The 23,408-nt window shown below is 31.8% G+C and overlaps 3 protein-coding genes and 2 non-coding genes across 7 annotated transcripts; 1 reads left to right on the top strand and 4 right to left on the bottom strand.

The window, feature by feature from the left end:
* Nucleotides 1–3,624: 3,624 nt before the first annotated feature.
* On the bottom strand, nucleotides 3,625–3,711 carry LOC113848613. Its single transcript, XR_003501877.1, has one exon. It is a non-coding gene; the product is annotated as a small nucleolar RNA SNORD96 family (small nucleolar RNA).
* Nucleotides 3,712–4,276: 565 nt separating this feature from the next.
* Nucleotides 4,277–4,367, bottom strand: LOC113848624. The gene has a single exon (XR_003501889.1). It is a non-coding gene; the product is annotated as a small nucleolar RNA SNORD96 family (small nucleolar RNA).
* A 3,329-nt stretch (nucleotides 4,368–7,696) lies between these two features.
* On the bottom strand, nucleotides 7,697–8,788 carry LOC113874632. The gene is made up of 3 exons (XM_027512848.1): nucleotides 8,512–8,788; nucleotides 7,896–8,042; nucleotides 7,697–7,809 (listed from the first exon to the last, which is right to left on the bottom strand). The coding sequence occupies exons 1-3, from the start codon at nucleotides 8,786–8,788 to the stop codon at nucleotides 7,697–7,699; spliced, it is 537 nt and encodes a 178-aa protein (XP_027368649.1).
* A 1,493-nt stretch (nucleotides 8,789–10,281) lies between these two features.
* LOC113846389 (scarecrow-like protein 13) lies at nucleotides 10,282–14,609 on the bottom strand. Of its 3 annotated transcripts, none has more exons than XM_027474581.1 (2): nucleotides 14,376–14,609; nucleotides 10,282–13,437 (listed from the first exon to the last, which is right to left on the bottom strand). In XM_027474581.1, the coding sequence occupies exon 2, from the start codon at nucleotides 13,253–13,255 to the stop codon at nucleotides 11,627–11,629; it is 1,629 nt and encodes a 542-aa protein (XP_027330382.1). In that variant the 5' UTR covers nucleotides 13,256–13,437; nucleotides 14,376–14,609; the 3' UTR covers nucleotides 10,282–11,626. The 3 variants fall into 3 exon arrangements, with proteins under 3 accessions (XP_027330382.1, XP_027330383.1, XP_027330384.1); XM_027474582.1 differs by lacking the exon at nucleotides 14,376–14,609 and adding an exon at nucleotides 13,928–14,114 and having other exon boundaries at nucleotides 11,424–13,437; XM_027474583.1 differs by lacking the exon at nucleotides 14,376–14,609 and adding an exon at nucleotides 13,614–13,722 and having other exon boundaries at nucleotides 11,424–13,437.
* A 7,525-nt stretch (nucleotides 14,610–22,134) lies between these two features.
* Nucleotides 22,135–22,557, top strand: LOC113874631. The gene has a single exon (XM_027512847.1). The coding sequence runs from the start codon at nucleotides 22,135–22,137 to the stop codon at nucleotides 22,555–22,557; it is 423 nt and encodes a 140-aa protein (XP_027368648.1).
* Nucleotides 22,558–23,408: the final 851 nt, after the last annotated feature.

Genomic DNA, 23,408 nt, shown 5'->3' with positions numbered 1-23,408 from the left:
TTGAAAAAATCTATGATAAGTTTGTATTTTGTTAAAAATACTTTTTAAAAAATAGGTCTAAATTTTGAGCTTTTTGAACTTATTTATCAATACATATCTTTATCTTCTATTTACATTATTTGAAATAGGATTAATAATTTTAACCCTTTTAGAAATACAGAAAAAGAGATTTTATATTTTCTTATCTCTTTGTCTTATGTATTGAAAAGTTAGCTCACTTAGTTCAAGATAAAGTTCTTAGTAAGAATTGATGTCCTTTTGCTTTTAGTATTTCATGCTTCATAATTTTTCACCTTTTTTTTTTTTTTTGCTAATAATATCATTTTGATGGCTAAAACTAATATGTATAATTCCTATGTAATTAAATCTATGCTTCACGTCTCAGTATCAATTATGCTAAATCTTCTCTTTCTGTTCTAAAAATATTGATCCCTTGTTAGTTAAGCAGATTGGTAATAGCCTGGGTATCCAATATTCAAACTAATTTAGTAATTATCTAAGAATTTCTCTCCATTCCCCTAAATCTACTAAATAAAATTTTGATTTCTTAATTAATAAGATTAGGAAAAATTATCTGTTTAAAAGATGAATTCCCTTTCTCTTATTGGTAGAGTTACTTTTACCAAAACTAGCCTTATGAGCATACCATCTTATGTCAAACAATCTGTTTTATTTTTTAAATCTGTTTGTAATGAAGTGAGTAATATATGCAAAAGATTTATTTGGAGCTCTTTGGAATTAGAAAGTATCACCTTATTAGTTGGAATAAAATTTGTAAGTCTAAACAAGAAGGTGGCCTTGGATTTAGGAATATTCACTTATTGAATGAAGCTTTTTTAATAAATTTTTTTTGAAGAATAATACGATCTTCTAATGATTTGGGAGCTCAAGTTGTAATTAATAAATATAGTTTTTTAATTGGTAAAAATTCTAAATTGTATATTCATTATAAGCCTTCTTATCTTCAGAATAGCTTATTATCTTCATGGGATGATTTTTCTAAAGGTCTGGGATGGATAATTGGAGATGCTCTATTTACTAAATTTTGGGATGACAATTAGATTCCTAACATACAACCCTTATCTCATTATGTTATGCAGTCTATTCCTGTTGTTAATATGCATGATCCTGCTAAACATGTCTAAAAACATTTTATCTTATCTAATAATTGGGCTCATTTTTTTAGCATAGGGCTTACTCACTGGGTCGATTTTAATTTGTCTAAATTTGATAAGAATAATTTTCCCTGCTAGAATCACTTGTTTGGTTTTGTTATATGGCATTTATGAAAAAATAGAAACTATAGATTTTTTTAAATTCTGCTATCTTGATTGATATTTTAGTTAATAGAATTCTGTGTGATTTTGGATATTTCATGTATTGCTGCAGGAGCATTCCTAGAGCTGGCTCTGTTTCCATGAATTTCCATAATTGTATCAAGTGGTCTCCTTCTCCGGTTGGACAATTTAAACTGAATCTGGATGGTTTTGTCTCTAAATCTGATCTTGCTGTGGGTTATGGAGGCCTAATTAGAGATGCTAAGGGTAATTTTGAAGTTGAATATCAGAGTAGTTTGGAGTCCTGTTCTCCCTAGAGGCAGAGATTTGGAACATTTTTTGGAAAGGCATTGATCTGATCTAGATAGAAAATAACTCTAAAAAAACTGTTTCTCTGACGTTGAATGTCTAAAATTGTAATCATCTCCTCTTCCCCTTGATTAATAGTGTTAGAACTATGCTAAAAAGTATCAAATTCATTAGACTGAATTATTCTTTAAGAGAGTCTAGCTATAGTGCTGATAGGCTTGCCAAAGTTGGATTGAGTGTTTGTCATTTTGCTAAGGCTCCTTTTTTGTGGCCTATCCTTAGGTCGGATGCTCTGGGCTCATGGCTCCCTAGAGGAGTTGGATAGTTTCTGTTTTGTTGTTTTGAGTTTTTAACCCCGATTAATATAAAAAATAAAGACCCCACAGAAAGCATTTTTATTTCAAATACTGTCTTAAATTTGTAGTCAAACTAGCTGATATAAATATAAATATTAATTTTCTATTCCTGATCCATGTACAATTGATTATATTTTTCTCTAAATTAATTGCGGATTTTATAAAAGAGAATATATATGTTAAACATGTTACTAGCATTCCTCATGTGAGAAATGTGATTTGACCCCATTCCCTGTCGGACCTGAACCTGAAACTGGCAACTTAGACCGACTGGGCCATCTTAACCCTTTTAAACTTCCGGTGCCTCTTTAATAGTTGATCACTCTGTAATTTATTATTGCAATGTAAGCTTTAAGGTTTCACAAAAGGTAGAATCTTAATGTTTCATTGATTTAAAACTATCGTTACCGTTAATTTAAAGATGATATAAAATACACTCACAACTTTTATAATTACGTAGCAAACACTGTCTTAAAATCCACTCACAAATATTCCATTTACACCTCTCGTAAATCGGGGAAGAAATCGTTTGTTATGTGGATACATAATAAATATGGAAAAAAATTTGAATTTTATGTCCACATAATAGTACCTTATTCGCTGGAGATACTGCATTACAATATTTGAGCATCGATGGCATAACGATCCTAACCAGCAATTCCAGTAGCAAAAAATGTTCGATAGCACATGAATACATTAAAACTTTGTGCGGTCAAATTTTATGATATATATAATTTCACCTTAATTCCCTTTATATTGCAACCTGAAGCACAGGTTAAGGAAATCAATTCAACTACACTTCAAACTATGATGCAGACATGACTCAATATTACCTCGCAGCACCATCGTGAAATATTGATTATGATGGTAAATAAAATGGTAACCATCTGAGGATTTTATACTTTTAATTTATTTTATTTTGCTTGGCATAGTACTGCATTTTAACCCAGACCTCCAGATGCTTTTATGTGTCGTGACAGAATCAAGTTAACACCTAATTTAATGACTTCAAACATTTACTAGTTAAATAATTCAAACTTGAAAGTTGAATTTCAATATTAATTGGCTATTTAAACCTTAGAAGAGAGGTGTCAGGGTTACAGAAAAGTGAATAACTTCCCCTATCCATTGGAAGTGTATAGTCCATGTTTTTATGCTAATGAGCTTCTGGTTGTTTTGAAGCACAGTGAATTGGGGCGATTATAATCCTTTTATTTCAATAAAATTTTCAAAATAATGCTAACATGAACTGAAGAGAATATCTTCGCATCCCTTTCGCTGACACAATGACAACAATTCCCTTCATGATCCATACATCATATAGAAGAGAACTATCGCAATATACATTTTTTCTCTCTTTCATCTTTTCTTTTGTTCCCTTAAAGAGGTGTTATATATACTTGTACACCTCAACTGAGTCGGGTGCTCTACTAGAATACTTTTCAACTGTTTAACTACTAATTTACATTGAATTATAAGCAACACAAATCTTTGTTCTGTCAATCTAACATAACAAGATATAAACTATCTTGCTAGTTAATCTAAATCCGAACTTATTCATGAATAAAATACCAGTTGACACATGGTCGAGCATACGAAGGAATTGATTGACTTCACAGAAACATTGAAAAGGCTAATTCTACTACACATGCAGAATTGTATCAATTGAAAACAATGACATACAGCCTCAGAATCGCAGAATTACAGCAAGGCATAAAGGCCATTCAGTCCCGAAAGATGGTTTTGGTAACTGATATCATCATCGGCTATTTCTTTGTTCAAAGAAGGAAAAGCACATCAAACCAAAATAAAATTGGATCCATAATTTAATTTGTAAGCACGGGGTAAAAAATATGCATCTAAACATAGACATAGTAAACATACATTCACACACTTCCCTATTTTTCTCAATGAAAAATAGTTCTACCACTGAATGTGAGCAAGTAATTCAAAACAACGTTATCCTTTATAATTTGCCAACATGAATAACAAACATGGGGATATTAATCTATTAAGATAACAATAAGACTTAATAAATAGTGTATCCAACACAGATTGCCTATGTTTGTTTATGACAAGGTTTCGAAGGCAGAATTTCCTTACGAAGGTAGATCCGTTAAAATAATATATTTTGCCAGCCATTAAAACATCCAAGGAATCCATCTTTAACCTGTTTCTGCGCCTTAGTTCGAAAACAAAAGAAAATCAAGAAAGCACTACCAAATAAGAAAATATTTGGAGAGCACAAAGAACATAAGTAACCGAGGGTCAAAAAAGCACTTATCATAAATGAAGGAAAGAAGAATCCATGATCCTCATGAAAACGAAAACAGAAAGCCTCAGAATTGCAGAATGATAACAGCAAGGCAAATAAGCCATTCAGTCCCGAAAGATGGTACTTGGTGACTGATATCATCATCGGCAACATTTGGGAAAAACAAGAAAAAAGGGAATAGAAACGAAAAAGAAAGAAAGAAAAAGAAGAAATGTGAGTCTCATGGCCAGTCCCAAGAAGTAAAGGCAGCAACGCTGCTCCACAAGGCGATGGAATATGAGACAAGAATCGACGGAGGAATTCCCTCCGAGAAGGAGAGAGAACCGTCAACGTCAATCAACATTTCTATATGACGTTAACTTGGGATTATGCAAACACAGGGTAAGTTTGCCCCCAATTAAGTTAGGAATTTCGACAAATTCCCCGTCATAAAATAAGATGAAACACAGTCACCACAAAGATGTTCGCGAAGGACCTCATCAACAACAATCGAGTGAGGGTAAAACCCTAGTGGAGGAAGAACTGAGTTATGAGGCAGCACAAGAAACACATTTTATACTAGTTAGGACTCTCGCTGCCGCCGCCATTCATAAACTAGGTTTTTTAACTGTTTCAGCGTCAAGCGTTGGGCTTTTAATCTTTAACCCATCAAGCCCAGCGATAAGGCCATATAAATTAGCATGACAATCTAGTCTGATTTGACAAAAAAAAACACACAATCTACATCTGACGAAAATTTTAATGTATTCTTCTTAGGCCCCAAGTAGTTGTACGCCCTTTTCACAATGTTTTTTCAAATTATATATTCTGTATAAAAATTAATCAATATTTAACTAATTAAAAATTATTAAAAAGTCAAAAAAATAATGATTTTTAATATATTGTAACATTATTAAAAAAAAAATTGATTTACTAATTTCTTAACTGATATTGTTAGAATAAAGATTAACAAAACTATTCTTTTATTCCAAGATGTTTAAACTCTTTGTCCTTCCTTACTTAAAAACCTGAAGTCGTTTCTTTAAAAACAAAAGGTGCGTTACAATTTAATTATTTTAACTAAAACGAGCTTTTGAATATATTTTTTCCCACCCTCATATTGTTGTCATTGTTTACAACTAATTTTGAAAATTTAATATCAACTTTGGGGCATTATAAGATGTCATGAAGATTTTGAATAAAATTCTGAAAGTTGTACAAAAGAAAAATGTTTCAGAAACTCATTTATAGTTATTCAGTATGTATTAAAAGTTTTGTTTCTGTGGAAATAAATTACAATGTAGCATTTTTCTCTCTCTCAATAAATAAAAGATGTAATTTTTAAAAATAGAGGGTGTACTTTTTAAATACTAAAAACAAATAATTGTAAGAGCAGAAGTGTGTTGAACAACATATGAAGCGCGAGAAACGTTATGAGCAGCTCTACGCTTAACTATGCAATATTCAATTTTTATCATTCCCAATACTTTACTTTGAAGGTTCCAGATTATTCGAGAAAAAACTTATAAAAGTATATTCTACATACAATTTTTTTTTGTACTAATAAAACTAAAAACAAGTCATACGTAATTGACTAATTGAGTTCCTGCTCAAATATACCCATAAGAAATAAGGTTTTAATCCTCTATCGCGACCAGAAAAAACTATATTTATTAACGAATTTTTGTTTGATTAACTTTCATTAGTATAACTTTTTAAAATACAATATATTTGTTTGGGATTAAAAAAAAATTTAAGTTATAAATTTCTATTAGAAAATTACTTTTTGAAGAGTTTTTGAGAGTTGAGAGAAAAGTCTTCACATGTTGAAAATTGCATCTTTTGAGGAATCATGAAAAAAGCTTCATATTTCATCAAGAAAAAAAATCATATTTTGAGTAATTTTATATATAACATGAAAAAGTTTATTTTTGCTCGAAAAATAGATCAACAAAAAAATATTCTAAGTCTACAGACTTGAGACTTTTCGAGGAGTTTTTGAGGAGTTTTCACATCTTTGACATCCAAAATTGCTTGAAAAATAAGATTAACAGAAAAATATTCTAAATTCACAAACTTAAGGCTTTCTGAGGAGTTTTTTGAGGAGTTTTCAAGTCTCTGACACACAAACCTAGTTGAGCTTCATATTCTTTCCAGAATTACTCGAAAAAAATGAATAAAAAAAGGAAATATTCTAAGTCCAAAGGATTGAAAAGAGCTTTCAGATTTTCCAAAATTAGTTAAAAAGTAGTAGTTGAGAGGAAAATTATTTTAGGTCCTAAATGAACCTCTCAGATTTTTCTTAAAAACTGTTCAAAAAATAAAAAATAAAATAAAAAGATTCTAAGTCCATAAGACACATGATAAAATTTAAAAACTATTACAAAGCTCAGGAATAGTTACCAGTAGTTACTGGCAATTAACACCAGGCAAAGGTTCAACAACACAAAGCAGGATCATAGGCAATATCAATTATAAAAGAAACTATAACCGACAGCATGATTAGAGTCAGTTACTAAAAAATGCTTGCAAAAGTAGGAGAACTGTGGTAGTCCTTCTGCCTATAAATACTTCAAAGCTTTATTTTACAAATGACGACTTTTTGTACCCAGACAGTATACTTAAAATTTCTACATGCTGAAACTCTATATTGTGCGAAGCACAAGCTACGAAGAGACTCACAGTGTTCGTGGTTGTTAGGAGTCGTACGTTACATTTATGTACATTTATGTTTTTACATTTTAATTTTAGTTTATTTTGCTTATTTCTTTTTATGCAATTTAGTTCCCGTTACGTTTCTGTAAAACTTTTATATGTAATTCAGTTCTACGTGTTTATTATGTCGTCAACTCGAACATCACATTTAAACAACATATTTAAAAGAATTTAAGAGTATTTAATCTAATCTCTAAATTGCTCTTAGAATATTTGTTTACAATTGACATTTTTTATCATAAACAATATTATCCTAAAAAAATAATATATCACTATTTCTTAGTTGTTTGTTAAATAATTAAACGGCATATCCTCCCCCTAATTACCAGTCAATTGCTAACTATGATTTTATCTCTATTTGCCCCCGCCATACTGCATCCAATTCCTTCAAATTTAAACACATTTCGCTGTTTTCAACCGAAGTATTACAAATTTTTCATGTGATGATAAGCTTGGAGATATGATCACACTCATTTATTGGTTAACCACAGAGTTTGCTTCCTTCTCAAAAATCGATGCATTAAGGTTTTACCTTGACGTGCATTATTTCTTTTAGGGTTAAAAAAAAAAAACTTAGGTCCTGAAGATTAATCGGACATCAACGAGATAATTGGACACAGGACACCATTCCTGTTGGTTGTATAAAGTCTAATTAGTGATTGATTATATTATTGTGTGTATTGTATTCTGTTCCTCATTATCTGAATATGAATGGGAATATACATTAAGAAACCAACGGTGGTAACTGCTAAATTACAGTATCTGAAACCGATTATCGTAACCAACTAACAATTAGTAGCACTGTGATCCTTCTGAGCAGGAGTGTTTTGGGAAGGAAAGCTTAATGATCGAGCAAGGCGCTTGACACGAATTAAACTCAAGGGTTTTGTTGTGTTACCTGAATCAAAATGTGTCAACTGTCAACTACATATGTTTTCACACACTAAAATAACGTTTTTTTTAACTACTGTTCAACTTACTCACCATCCCCACTTGGACAGGGCATCAACTCTGCCGCGACTTGGTGATTGCCAGGTGGCACACTCATCGGAGTTACTAGGTTTCGTGCGAGACGTTTAATGTTATTTAGACGCATTCTTCTTGGTACACCTTCCACTTGAATTGATGTTCCTGTTTGAGGCATATATTGATTATTAATTGCATGAGCGTGAATAGTAAAATCAAAGAAAATGGAACGAGTATAAGTTTCAAATCAGTTATTGAAATTATGTTGATAGGATATTTTAATTTCTAAAATCTTAAAAACCTTTTGTTATTCCTTGTTATTTTGCATTAAAAAATTAAAATAAATATCCTTTCATAAAATTCTGTACTAATTAAAGATAATTCAAAATATTAAAACCCATATTATTTTAACTATTAATTTAGATGTTTAATTGAAAGATAATGTTAATAAAATACTCTTATAAACGTACATTTTAATATATTCCTGGTGATTGATTTATTTATAAAAAAAATTAAAATAATTAATTAACGGACTGATTATTTTTACTTTTGAAAACAGTGTGTTGCTAATATTTTTCTTGCTCGCAAGAAAGTATTTTAAATTTAGAAAAGAAAAAAAAAAACTAGAGATGACCTTGAAGAGTTTGGGATGTTTCATGGGGATGATGGAGGAGTGTGTGATCTGACGAGGTAGAAGGAGTGTAGTATTGAAGGTGAGCACTAGTAGTGGCTTCACCGGTGGTAACTGATTGAGGAAGAGGAACAAAAGGAGCATTTGCTGCTCTCTGTCTTCGGAGCTGGTAGTTTCTACGGCGTCTAGCAAGGTGGCGTTCCCTTTGTTCTTCAGTCATAGATTGTCTCCTTTGCCTGTCACGTTGACGGCGCCTTTCCTTCTCTTCCTCCCTTTGCATTCTGCAGATATTGATTCTTAATTGTTTACCCTATCTTCTGTTGTAACCACAAAATCTTCTATCAAATTTTCTCTTCTTAAATAATAATAACTATCTTCATCCTTTATATGTTCAGATCTTTCTTCCTAAAACACACGCCCCTATATTGGAATGAAAATCAATATTACGTTTCATATGAAATATTTTATGTAAGGAAAGACATCTGTGGAGAATCTGGCCAAGTGAATCGCAATCAAGCACATGCCAGACGACAATCGTGCAAAATTGATTTGGAATTTATTTTATTTCAGATTCTCGAAGGTATTTGTATTTGGATTAATTAATGTCAATTACAGATTACGAGTATTTGATGCCAAGTAACGCGAGGATCGTTGGATTAAATAAAACATTAATTGGAATTTCACTCTTAAAAAATATAGAAAAAACGCAATTAGAGAGTGATAATATAAATTATCAAATGTTGAAAGTGGAATGGTTGCGTAACTAGGAATGGACAATGAGTTGAAGATTGAGTTAGAAGACAATATACCTGCCACTGCAGATTCGATAACTGGAGCGAAAGCGAATCAATTTTCGTGTGTGTATGTACAAAGCAGGACATAAAATAAAAAATAAACATCATATTCAAATAAATAAGGAACACTTTTACTATAAATAAATAGTAATAAATGTTTTTCTATTACGTTTAATGAGTTTCCATTTTAAGTAAGATTCGGTTGCGGGTTAATTAAATGTGAACTAGTATTTACGTGCAGGTAAATTATATTTTTTTAATTTAATATTTTTCATTGCAATATTTTTTTTATGATATAAAAGTTCTCATTAAAGTTGTGAAATTATTTTTTAAAATTAACTTTTTTAGACTTCTTTGTATTTACTGCTTTATTTGATACTTATATTCATTTTTAACTTATCATATATATATATATATATATATATATATATATATATATTGAATTTGTGTTTTCATCTATCATTTTTTTAATTAATTTTCTAACCTAGAAAGTATGTATAACATGAAGAAATTCAAAGAGGAATATAAATATTGAAGGTAGAAGATCAAAATATAATTAAAAATTAATAATAACTAATAAATGTTATGTGTATATATTTTTTATAATTTGCTAAAAAAATAATGGACTTTAATTGATGTTTGTTTACAAAACAAGAATAAGTATAACTAAAAACACTATAATGTAAAGTTTTAAAACATAAAAAAATATATATACATGAAATAAATAAAAGCTAATAAAAAGTAAAGAAAGTAATTAATTTTTTTTTTGTTAATTATCTAACTTGAGAATTTTTTTAAAGGGAAAAAATAAAAGAATATTCAAATACCAATGTATAGCATTGAAAGGGAAAGGAATTTATAAATAAGAAAAAGATAACTAATAAATATTATATGGATAAGATTATATATATATATATATATATATAAGATTAAATTAATAATCAAATAAGATTTTTTTCTAAGTAATATTTTTTTTTGGACAAATCCTCTTAGTTTAATGTTCCCCGTTAGCAGATAGATATTTTTCTTATAAAGTTAAACTAACAACAATTTAACCAATAACTAGTACAAATATTTGATTTATAGAATTATGTTATTTGAGATGCAAGTATAATACTTCAAATTAATTAACAAAGTTGATTGAATTCAGGTATACAATATTCATATTGAAGTGATTATTCATATATTTACGAAGGAAAGTTATCATCTGTTTCATTTATCAGACAAATCAAATTAAACAAATTAGCACAATTCGTTTAATTTATTTTTTCAATCAATTTTAAAATTTGATAGTTTGACAATTTTGAAGGGGTTACAGTGTAACTCCTAGTTGAATACTTGTTAGTTGTTTTATTAAGATTTTATTATTCTATAGAACGAGATATTGATCTTTTATTAAAAATTAAATAAAAATTATTATATTAAATAAGATAACCATTTAACTACTAATACACTGATTAACTAATATAAGATTATTTCACTTTAACTCGCAATTTTATATTAGAATTCTAATTAATGCAATTTTTTCGTGATTCACAATTAATGAAAATAAATTTTTACTTTTTTTTTACTGATAAGTTACGTATAAATTATATTAATATTAAAAAATATTTATTTAAATATGTAAGATCTTAGACACACCATGCTAATATTATTCATGTAAATAAAATTTTAAATTATTAATGAAACTTACAAAATAAATTAGTTGCTTGAATATTTTTTCATAATATTTTTAAAAACAATTTAGACTAGATAAATTTCGGATCTAAATCCTCTCTCGATTTACTACAACTACAAGCATGACGATACAGTCGAGATTTTTTAAGCAAAAATATTGGCTTATAACAAATCACTAGAGCAAATCGGCTGAAATCTGTAGGTGGAGGCATGGGTGTTCAATTGAGATGCTTGAGCTTGACGCTCTGAAGAAAATCTGGTAATATGTGTCTGTCGATGGGAATGGGAATGGGGTGGGAAGGGAAAGACATGGGAATGAATTGAATTGGGGATTTGGGATCTGAATTAAAAGAGAAGAGGGAGTGAGCTAGGGTTGTTGCAACTCTCGATGGATGCGTGACAGTCAAAAGTAAAGAAGCGGCCATATGCAACAGCACATTAAGTCACAACACAGGGTTTTCCCCTTTCATTTCAATATTGACATTTACAACAAGTTTAGACACTCTGCGTGAAGCCGCATAACCCACAAAAGTGCACGTGTTGGAAAAGAAATCTAAAGTCCTATGGAGACACTAGGGATATATATAGCGTGAACTATGCTAAAGTGAAGAGGTCAAAAAGGAGGCCAAAGCTGGAACCAGTAAGTTTCATCTCCAAGCAGAAGAGGTGGCCATAGGTCTATTCATCCAGCCAAGATAAAGAGCACCATCTCTATGTTTAAGCCTATAATTTTGATTGAAGTCCTTCAAGAGATTTTGGGTAGCACCCATCACTGAAGAACTCAATGGGCTCTGTTTAAACCCAGCCATGGAGAGTCTTGACCTCCACTTTCCAAAAAGTTCATGCCTTTCAACCCTCTCAACCCCCTCACAAGCTATCATGTTGACAATGTCACGTGCGACACAGTGCTGCTCCGCACTAATCCGCTTCTTATCATCTCTGGAGGAAGCCACGTCAATTGATTCAAACATAGCAGCATAATAGTCCAATGTCTCAACAAACCTGTGAAAGAAAGGAGAAGTGTTGGTGTTGGATTCTTGCTCAACAATGGTAACAACCCTGGGAGACAAGCTCTTCACCAATCTCAACAACCTATCTCTGTGGTTCTCAGTGCTCACACTCTCATCTGGCATGTGATGCAATACATAAGGAAAGTTCACAGCAAGAGCCTCCCCACGTCGAATTTCAACGTTTCCTCGCACAACCTCACAGCCAGACATTGCAGCACTGTGGAACTCAAATGGAACTCCACAAGATTTGGCAAAATTTGACAACCTCTCCCCTACAATCTCGAGTCCTCCACCTCGAGCATGAAACGATTGTGCATCATCAACACCTGTTACACGGAGAGAAGGGGGTCCCCCAGGCCTGTTTGCAAGATCTTGGATAAGTAAATGCCACTGTGAGCCCTGCGCAATTTGGAAATCAATTATGTGAATTCTTGTTTCACTTGCCATTGCTTCTTCAATGACAGCATTTGCTGATCTGTATGCAAACTTCCAGTATGGGCAAATCTGATACAGGATGCTCATGTAACTCATTAATTCATTGCTTGTTGGTTGTTCACACTTCAAGGATTTGTAGATCATATTCCCTGATGATTCCAACCTTGCTCTTAGCCCCTCCAGCAAGTAAGCACCCAACCTCTGGATTGGATCTCCACCAACTGATACCATTTTCCCCAACACATTATCCATCCAACCTCTTGCTGTTGGAATATCATCATCAGACACAGCTTGTGCACATAGCTTGAGGACTTCTTTCAAGTCAAGTTGTGGGATCTTTTCTGCCATCTGATCCCAGTTATATTCAGCCAATTTAGGTGCTCCATGGAGGCCACTGTTGATGCAGCAGCCACAACTGTCAACAATGTCTGATTCATCAGGTCCCAACAACGAAATCTCCAGTTCTTTAAGTTTGTGCTTGAGTTCATTTCCATCATCAACACTAGACAACCCGCTTATTGGTGATCCATAGGTGTTGTCAGATAATGGGTGGGGGTCTGAATAACATGATTGAGAACCTTGTGGAGAAACTGGAGTCCTGTTAGATGATACACTAGCATAGGATGGAGAATCACAATCCATGAAACCAGTGGATGCAGGGCATGATTCAAGGGTATAGTATTGCTCCTTGCAGGTTTCAAAAGAAAGACTAGTGTCCTGGCTGCTGCTATCGCGACATAGATTGCTTTGCAATATTTGGTACATGCCTTGCACAGGTTGGTGATAGAAATGCACACCAGCTGAATTAGGGTGTTTCTGGGACGTTTGCATCTACAAACAATTGTGATTGTTGTAATTGTGAGGTTCTACCAACTGTTTCAGGTCACTCGTTGGTCATTCAGAACGCGAGCATAGCAACATACAGTTATGCGGACACGGTCACCTTGTTGATAAGCTACTATATGCAGCAGTTATACCAACAAACGATCGCAGATGTTTTGAAGAAACACAACCTGCATAATATGATAAAATTAATTAGAACGCTTGACTTTAATTGAACAAAGCAAAGAAACAGTTAAAGATCTTAATAATGAAGATGAGCTGAAGAAAGGTGAATTCAAGCATCAAAAAATGATGGCAATCGATAAAAACGTGTGATCTACAAGCACTGATCCTGAGGACCATAAACCTTCTAAAAAAGTCATCTGATGAAACTGAATCTTATATGGAAGTAGGATTTATTTCTGGGCAGAGGGAGGTGGTGTTTTCAGAATCTAAAAATGACCAATAAAGGATCCGAAATAAACGTCTCAATTTTTTTAGATGTACATCAATACGCTTAAAAATATCACCAACTAATAACCTATTAAAGTTCCTGACCGCGTGTTCATCAAGTAATAAAATACGTAGGATTTCTGATATTAATTATGGAACCGAAAGCACGGAAAAAGGAAAAAAAAAAACAAACGAGTGAAGCAGAAAAAACGAAAATGTTAATATTACTAATAAAGATGGCAACAAATATACAGGACGGAAGGGCTCTGTAAAAATTGGAAGCATTTGACCCGTCAACAAAATAACGAAAGAAGAGGAAAAAAAAGAATTGAATCTACATGGCAAGAAATTCAATTCCTTCGGCTGCCAAACTTGCAAATCGTCAATCTCTTAGGAAAACGAAAGGTTTTAATTCCCCTCGAAGCTTATCATAAAATAGAATTTTAACGAAAGAAGTTTTCTAATTCATCTTTTCTTTGGGTTCCTTATCGCTAATATAAAAAATCAAAGAAAACCCTCCAAGTCGTACCTGAAACCCCCCACGAAAATCGAAAACTTAGATTCTAGCATAATCAGCGCACACCCATTGGAGACGGACGAAGGTAGAAACTATAAACAGAAAGCAATATAGAGATGAAGGCTTAAACACGTGTAGTTGAAATCTAGGAAAGCATACCTGTGTGTGTCGCAGCAGAGAGAAGAGAGAAATGACTCAGTAATGCATAAGATAAGATGAAGATGATGATAGGTAAGGAGGTTAGCGAATAGTTGTAGTATTTGTAAGTGAAAATTACACGTTGCAGAGATTCTGTCTCTGTCTCTCTCACTCGGTTGGGTTGAACACTGTTATTGGAAGGAAGGAACTAGGAAAGTCAGCACAACTGCAACACCGAGTAGTATAATGTACGGTAGATATTGAATTGAATACTATGTTACTAATATTCAATTTTTCTTCCCTCTCTTATCCCATGTGCCCTCTGACACACTAACACTTGGATGAATTCGATGCTAACCTTGTTTTTTGCAAAACATTTCTTTACTTTCAATAAATCAATAAAAGTATATCATTTAAAATAACGACTTCTATTTCTTTTAAAATATATTTTTTACTAAAAAATGAACAAAATAAACATTCTTAAAAATTTATACTTAAAATCAAAATTTTTATGTAAGAATAATTATAAATGCATGTGTTACCTGAATCTTTATTTGGATTGTCTAAAGTTGAAAAAATATAATATCGTGGAGTTGTAATTCAAGTTTTTATTTTTATCTAAATTGTACTTATGATTTTATTACAGTAAAAAATCTAATTACTAAAATTCCTAAGGTCTTACTGTTGATTTTAGATTTTCATGATTTTTTAAGAAAATAGCATTAAAAGAATTAACTCTGAAAATTAGAGGAACTCAGTTTAAAGGAGTATTTAATATGTATAATTTTTCTATGAATCGAAAATTTGAAAATATTATAAATGTTGCTTAAAAATTTTGGAAAAAAAAAAGAGAACTGTATGAGCATAACTAAAATTTTATACTTTTATGACAATCATGTATTCTCATCGAGCATATTTTCTTTTAGAAAATATCACAAAAAATATTCATTTTTTGGAAGTGCTTTTGAATATATTTCAATTAAAAAAATTTAACTTAAAGTTTCTAAAAAATTTAAAAGAACTTCTGACTCAAGCATCCAATGAAAAGCAGAGCTCCTATCTGTCATTCTTTGTTTAGACCAGCAAATATTATTATTTAAAATTTATTCTTTATATAATAAAATAAAATTATATTTGAAATGAGAAATGTTTTTAAACTCCCGCTTCTTGCCTCAATTTTAGTTGTTAATTGAAATGTGCATGTTTAGACTTTGGTAAGTTCTTGAGATTCAAATTTACTTAAATTTTGTATGATAAAAATAATTAATTAACTTATTAAACTATATATTTTCTTTCACAAAACTTGTATTAAAACTTTCCCGCGAATGCCTGTCGATCTATTGCACTTCTTGTTGTTTTAATTCATATAAATTATTCGACATTAATCCGTATAAGTTGCTTAAGCTACAGTTCTAAAACCACCACCACCACCACCACCATATAGCTATCCTTATTATAATACTGTATGCGTTGTTTTCTCGTTCAGATACAGTCAACCTAAGAAAAAACAGCTATTTATAGAAGAAAAGAAAAGGAAAAACATAACATTAATAAAGAAAGGTTACTGTTGCATTTAATAACATATGTCTCCACACATGAATGTGATTTAGAATAGAACTTCAGAAGTAGAAATAGAATATATCTGCATTAATTAAATGTTTTAAATAGTTTAAAATTTTGATAAATTACTTATTTAAGAATATATATTGTTAAGAATGTTGATTAAAAAATTAATAAAAAATATTAAAAATTATAAAAAGTGTAATATTATATTTTTAATAAAAATTATAATTCTTAAATGAACATTTTAAAATATTAATTAACATTTGATTAGAAAAAAAATGCATTTGTTAATGGAGTGAATTAATCAAAACATTTTTCATTAATTACCTACGTATTCGACAATAACGGGTGCACGTGATTAGATTTGAACATGACAATTAGCAAATCGATCCCAAGCCTAATATGATTTATGTATAAATTGAAAAAATAACTTTATCAAGATATCCTTCATGTTACATTCAAAGATATATCTAAGCATGTATTTGTAAATGAGTTAAGGGCGTGCATTAAAAAATTGGTTTAGTATATTCGTAATATAATTTATATATGTTATTTATTTAAGCGAACGTAGTCAGTTAGACTTATATCGATATATGAATAAAATTAAAATAAATATATTTTTAGTTATTAATTAAAATTTATTAAAAATATATAACAAAATTATTTATTTATTTTTATACTTTTTATAATTTTAAAAATAATTTAACTAATAATTAAAAATATTTTAAAAAAATGTGTAAAAAAAACATATTCATAACCTTCTTAATTAACATGTTCAAATAGATTGTTTGATAAAGTAGGGAAACAAAATGCAAATAAAATAATCAGAAGAAATGTAAAGACCTAGTATATGTTTGGTAATATTTAAATATAAATAAATAATTGCTTCTTTTTAACTTTTTTAAAACATAATATTTATTTATTTATTTGAATAAACTGAATGAAATACATATTAAATAATTTATGTAGTATTTAATATGTTATCTAGAATTGAGAAGGTCAAATTTGACGGTATGATTTTGACAATAGCAAATTACAGTTACATATATATGAAACATGAAGTCATGTATGGGGACAAAATTCATGCAAAAATACTAACAAATGATAAATACACATAATACATGAAAAACTAATATACAAGTATTAAGATAATTTTGTTATTCAATTTAATCTGAATTTAATTTAAGTTATACAGCTAAATATAATAAATAAATCTATTATTAAAAAATTTTTTACATATAAAAACTCAATTTCAACATATCAAATCACTTGTTACTCAAACTAGTGATATTATTAAGTTATGAATATAATATATTATTAATATATTATTATTATGTGTTAGTATAAAATATAATTTGTTAATATAAATCGTTACAAGCTACAACAGACATTTACTCAAAAACAAAAAGAATTATTCATAGCGTCAACTAACGACAAAACAAATGAACATTCTATAGGACTCTACGTGACTTCGCTTACTAATAAAAGTTAAATATTAGTAATTACATGATCGTATTATTTAATAAAAAATATACTCATTAATATCATATATTGAATATATTCAATTACCACCTATAATAAATCAATAAGCATGCAAAATTCTTACAGTAATGAAATAATGGCCCACTTTACTAGTAAAGGATATCATAACTTGACGAGGATGCTGATGAAATGAAAGAAATGTGTCGCGAGCTTTCTTTGATGCTTCGAAGAAAGAACTAGTTATGTCACACGTTTTTTTAATTAATCCCATCCTCACCATAGAACGCATTTAAAATTCATTTGATCATGATCGAGATAGGACACGGTGATCCATTAAGTGCGTATTTAAATTCGTTTCTTAATATCTTGAATACTGAAAAAAGAAAAATAGAAACATTATGGTACGTCACAAAAATGTGGGGCGGGGCAAACAACGTCAGCTAGGAGTAGGACGTCACGTGGGGGAGACCAAATCAGCATATTTGACCCATATTTATGCCTTATCACAATGATTTATTTAACAAAAGAATGATTAAGGACAGAGAGTGGGACAATACATGGATAAAAAAAGAATGTGGTGTGGGGATACACCTTATCTTCCCAACTGAACAAAAGAGACTTTTCTATTGGCCTCATCGTCTCCAAATAATTTTTTGTCTCATTCTCACATCAACTCACAACTTCTCAATCTTTACCACTACCGACTTTGATCTTTCCTTCGACCTCAGTGCTTTGTGGAATCGCCTTTTCCTTTTTCTTTCACCCAACCAAACACATTCTAATTCCAAAATCCAAACATGCTGTTGTACCTATCGCTCCCCTCCTTTCTTTCTCCCTTCCTATTTCCATCAATCTTTCAATTTGCTTTCTTCTCCATAACTAACGTTCTATGAATATAATAATATAAAATCACAAAGGTCTGTTGTGTTACTTATTGCACAATGATAAAACAGATCCCATACATGCACTTGTACCGTGTGTTATACATTTATCAAAATTAGACTACGAAGTATGTTCTTTATAGTTTATACAACAAAAAATCCTGTTTTAGAAAAGTATTTTAATATTGCATTCTTTTGTTGCTGAATCGGAAAGATCCTGGACGCTCACGGATTCCAAGAGTAAATGGACGTCTCCAATGGCTTCTTTACACCAGTTTATTATAACCTTTTTCTGTAACAGGCAACAGCCCCACGCACTCAACAATTCTTTATCTTTTGAGACAAAAAGGAAAAGCACAAGTCACGGTGACGGCAGAGAAAGAAGGACATTTTTATTTAATTATTACATCTTTATTCCTCAAGTCTCTTCCACAAGGACACGAGTCATGAGTGTGTACAGATGCACAAAATGATTCTATTGACATATTTAAAGTGAATGTTATTCTGCTTCTGGTTACATAATATGCCGAGGATGATAAGCTCATTGGCCATTTCATATTTCTTTACTTCATAATTTTCTAGTTTTTATTTTCATCTCGTCTCATTTTACATTTTAGTGTAGCAAGTTACAAGGCCACGTGAATAATTTAAATCACATAGGAATAAAAAATTGCACAAGTATCTTGATTTTTCACTTGGTCCGTTGGTACTTGATGACATTATTTCCTTTATTTTTGTTTTTTAAATTTTGGATCTGTTGTTCTCTGCCTCAATTTCGTGTTGCTATGTCACGGAGGCTGAATATCTCGCGTACTGCACAATCTCTGTTGGATATTAATGTAGTTTATTAATTGATGTAACAATAGAGAATTCATGCACCACTGTTGACACTCCAAAACAGGACAATCCTACGCTGAACCTAAAACGTTGCAATAATACCTGCTGCAATTTTGAACTAAGCATCTATTCTATCCTAAAGGGACAAACAATGTTTCAACTTACAAACTGAAATATCTGTCCCTTATTTTCATTTATCAAGTAACCAATACCCATTAAAAACACGGGCAAGGGTGATAAAGATAAAGACAAACCACTCAGCAAAACCAACTAATAGTGCATGCTAGTTTAACAATAAAAGCCTTATTGCAGAAAAAGGAAATGATCTTCAAATGCCTTTGTCAGATAAAACGGGAAATCAACTCCAACCAAAGGAACAATTTTAATGTGGCGTGTGTGGGTAGGGAAACTAATTATCAAGTGCTTTTACTAGCAACAGATCCTCAATAAGGCCAGAGCTGAAGTAGGACTCAACAGTAAAATTCTTTCAACAAATTTCCAATACCTAATCGCTTTTTGGTGCAACCGTATTCAAACGATTAGGAAGTGCTTTTATCTTAACAAATTAGGACGTATAGTCGAGGCAGAATATAGGATTCGTGTTGTCTACTCCAAAATTCTAACACTAAAATCTCACTTTATCCTCCAATGTGATTATTCTCAATTTTCAAATTCTCATTGATTGAACTTGGCCACCAAAAATCCTATCTACGTGAGGCTCCAATTCAAGAATATTTAGTGTAGCTTCTTCTGCCGATTTCACATTTTTGTGGGTTCCACGAGCTCAAGAAAAGGCCCTTAGCCTCTTCAAGCTTTCTCGTCCCAATATATAAACCATATACCCATAACGTTGTCCTCTGTTCAATCTTTGGAGTTACTCCGTACGTAAACACTAAAGCATTCCCATCCATTGTCAGTTGTCAGGCACATTGATATTGTAATTTGCCTCTATGTTTTTGAAGAAAGAAAAATTCTTTCACGGGTAGAGTATGATGGCCACACCCAAAATTCCTAAACATATGTAAGATCTATTTGATATAATGTTGGTCCCATATTTGTGTGACTGAACGCTGTTGGCACTTGACACAAGTATTTCTTTATGACTTCCAGTACCTCTCAATCCATTATTAATATGAAAAGTGATAAAATTTGGGTCATTGACCAAAACTATTAGTAGCCATTGGCCTTACATACCAACTCATTCAAGCAAGTAGTTCAGTGGGGGATTTATTCCATTACCAATAATAATCTGATTGGGGGAAGTATTCATCATACCGTTACAAATGATATCCTGATCATGAGAAGCATTCATCTTTTGAAGTCTGCTGAGAATTCTAGTAGAAAAGGTCAGATTACCTCATGACACCAGTGAGAAACACTCAACTGAATCAAGTAATATTTGTTTTTTTGTATACTGAATCAGTTCGTATTGATTGCTTAACCAAGTCATAAACGCAGCCAAATGCTATTGAATTTACATGCCTATTCGTGCATCCGCTATATATATGTGCATCAAGATAAGTTTGCTATCTGTTAAATACTCTAAAAAAATTATGTAAATCAGAAAGAAAGTTGTAAAGAATGACAATACTTCTGTCAATATAATTTGAAAAGTAACTCCACACAACTGATATCTAGCAATATATGTAACTATGGATTGGATTCAGAATAGTAAACTGGGGTTAACATGTTGACCACATGTGTGGACGTGGACTTAAAAGAGACATTCCAATCACATTCAAAAGCATCCCCAACAGTGTGCTCAAATGAGCATCATGAGCTGTGGAAACCTTGAATAAAAGGTTGTTTGATTGCTAGTGGCATAGTCTTTACTCCTTACTTAGGCTTTGTTAGAAATATAACGCCTTTTACCCAAAAAATTGAAGTCGTTTACCTCTTCTGAAGTTGCTACGTCCATTCAAACTGAGACCCAATTGCCTTTTGCAGTTTGCTTTATTGGGCACAGCGCGGCACAAGTTATATCAGCACTAACTAGCACTCAGTGTTAATAATCAAATATAGCCCAGGAACATGTATAGACTCATCAACCTTTTATCCTTGTATGTTACTAATTTGGCGTGATTGTATTAACTTAATGGGCAATAAAATATAATAGATTTGGAATGCACGCCTTGCCTATATTTGAGTTTAATATAATCTCAATCAGCCAACACGTGTTTCAAACTTCAAAGACTTAGACGAAATTATGGAGAGTATGGTGCATAAAAGAAGCATCCAGTTCAAGCATTGCAGCTTTCGTTTCTGCATGCCATACACATCCAAACACTTGAAGACAAACAACTTGCATAGATATGAAGAGAGAGAGAGAAAATGTTGGTATGTTTGTCCTTGTCATACACAATTGATCCATCAATGCTTGATGATCTGCCCATATCATTCCTCCTCCCGATAGCCCTTGTCCTTTTTGCTCTTACACTGCCCCCAATTCTTCAACTTCCCCTTCTTCCAACAAAAGGAAAAGGTTAGAAGAGTATTAAGAAGAAAGAAATAAAATATATGATATCCAAACAAAGCCCACCAAGAAGACTCCACCAACCCCAAAGTTGAGAAGAGGGCTTTTGGACATGTTGACAAAGCATTACTCGACTTATTATTCCTCCAAACACATCCTTCCATGTGCTAGTTCCTACTTTCTCTTGGACCATTCAGCGAGTCCTTTTCTACTGTACAATGCTTTTGCCTCTTTGTACGGACAAAAAAGGAGAGATATGCTCATGCAATTCCCCCACATACACTGGTTATAAAATCGGTTAGATTGACCAATCGACATCTTCTTTATGGATTTTGCACCTTCGCAGCCGATTCGCGTTTCTTTTTTTAGCCATTAAGAATTTTATTGAGGGACAAAAAGTGAATAATTTATTGCATTGCATCAGAAATCCTAACCATATCATCACTCTATAAATACACACGTAAAGCAAGTCATTACTCCTTGGACCTCCTCTACCATCCAGCATTTTGAAGCCACGACCACAATATACTGCTACGTTGTAGTTATGAGAAGGAAAATCCATAACCCCACCGTTGTTCACTCTTCCGTTGTTTTGCTACAAGAGAGGTTTAGACAGTTGCAGAGAGTAAAAGAAATGAGGAAGGAGAGAGAGCTGCTGAAAATGCTAAGCACTGAACCTAAACATTTGAAAAGCTCCAACCCCACCACAAATTATGGCCCAACAAGACAGTTTTTCCACCCTGAACTCATCATGCCATCGAAGTCACCTCCCCATGTTTCTCTTTCTCTATGGCCAACTTCGCAGCGCATGCAGGATGACAAAAGAAGCATTGTTGAGACCCCAGTCTCAATGAACTTGCGCTCCTTAGAGTCTACACACACACAGTCCTTGAATGCTTCATGGAAGAACGTCTATGATTGGGACTCTGCCTCTGACTCTGGTGTTGATACTTCTCTTCACCTGTAACATAGTGATATATATACTTGTCTAATTTTGTACCTTCATATATAACCCCTAATGATGTGTCACACAACGACCTTTTCTTGCCACTAAGCTACTAATCAGCATATCATAATTATCTGTTATGATAACTAGCTACAAGCTAGTATTACGAAAAGACTCAATGGTTGGGTTTGAAATAACATGAACTGGAGGGTGTTTGGAAATTTTGGTGAGTCCTTGAGTATCCGTCAACTATATGTCTCGTTTTCTTTGTCGGTTTTAGGTTTCTCTGGTTCGGTCTATAATCAAGTTTAGTCTTTTTTTTTTTAGTTAGCATCTGTGCTTTACATATTGTTATCAATCTGCTAAGTGACGTTTTTTTTTTAAGGGAATCAATATATGTTTAATGTAACGAAATTGTGCCAAATTGCAACCTTATGTATTGGAAAGTAGCAAACTGGGAATCCTAGCACTATGGCTAAATGATCATTGATCATGGACATGTATAATTAATACAGACAAAAATTTCCCTTTGAACTTGTATACGGTTTTCATTCAACCAGGTTTATCTAAATTATAACAACAGAAGATGACTTCAAAGCTCAACCAAGCCCATATTGTCTTTTCTGATGTTTCGGCATCGTACGAGATAAGCGCACTAATTCCAGTCAAATATACTTGTAATAATATTGTTAGCGTACTAACTCCTAAGCTGGATTGTATTTTACATACATATATGTAAATTGCATAAGCGATGTATCAAATGACAGATTTTTATTTTACATATATGAGGATGAAATTAACAAATTTCAATTATTAAATTTTATTATGAATGATTGATATCAAAACATAAAGTTAAATATGAAATGCAAGAA

This window comes from Abrus precatorius, unplaced genomic scaffold, assembly GCF_003935025.1.
Source record: "Abrus precatorius isolate BTA unplaced genomic scaffold, Abrus_2018 Scaffold8, whole genome shotgun sequence".
Taxonomy (NCBI): Eukaryota; Viridiplantae; Streptophyta; class Magnoliopsida; order Fabales; family Fabaceae; genus Abrus; species Abrus precatorius.
The sequence above is the reverse complement of the archived record's forward strand: the minus strand, read 5'-3'. Positions and strand labels throughout refer to the sequence as shown.

Coding starts and splice junctions, on each gene's coding strand:
- LOC113874631 (XM_027512847.1), top strand. CDS start 22,135: ATGAGAAGGAAAATCCATAACCCCACCGTTGTTCACTCTTCCGTTGTT.
- LOC113874632 (XM_027512848.1), bottom strand. CDS start 8,788: ATGCAAAGGGAGGAAGAGAAGGAAAGGCGCCGTCAACGTGACAGGCAA. Junction 8,043..8,511: donor AACATCCCAAACTCTTCAAG/GTCATCTCTAGT, acceptor TGCCTCAAACAG/GAACATCAATTCAAGTGGAA. Junction 7,810..7,895: donor GCCCTGTCCAAGTGGGGATG/GTGAGTAAGTTG, acceptor ATTTTGATTCAG/GTAACACAACAAAACCCTTG.
- LOC113846389 (XM_027474581.1), bottom strand. CDS start 13,255: ATGCAAACGTCCCAGAAACACCCTAATTCAGCTGGTGTGCATTTCTAT.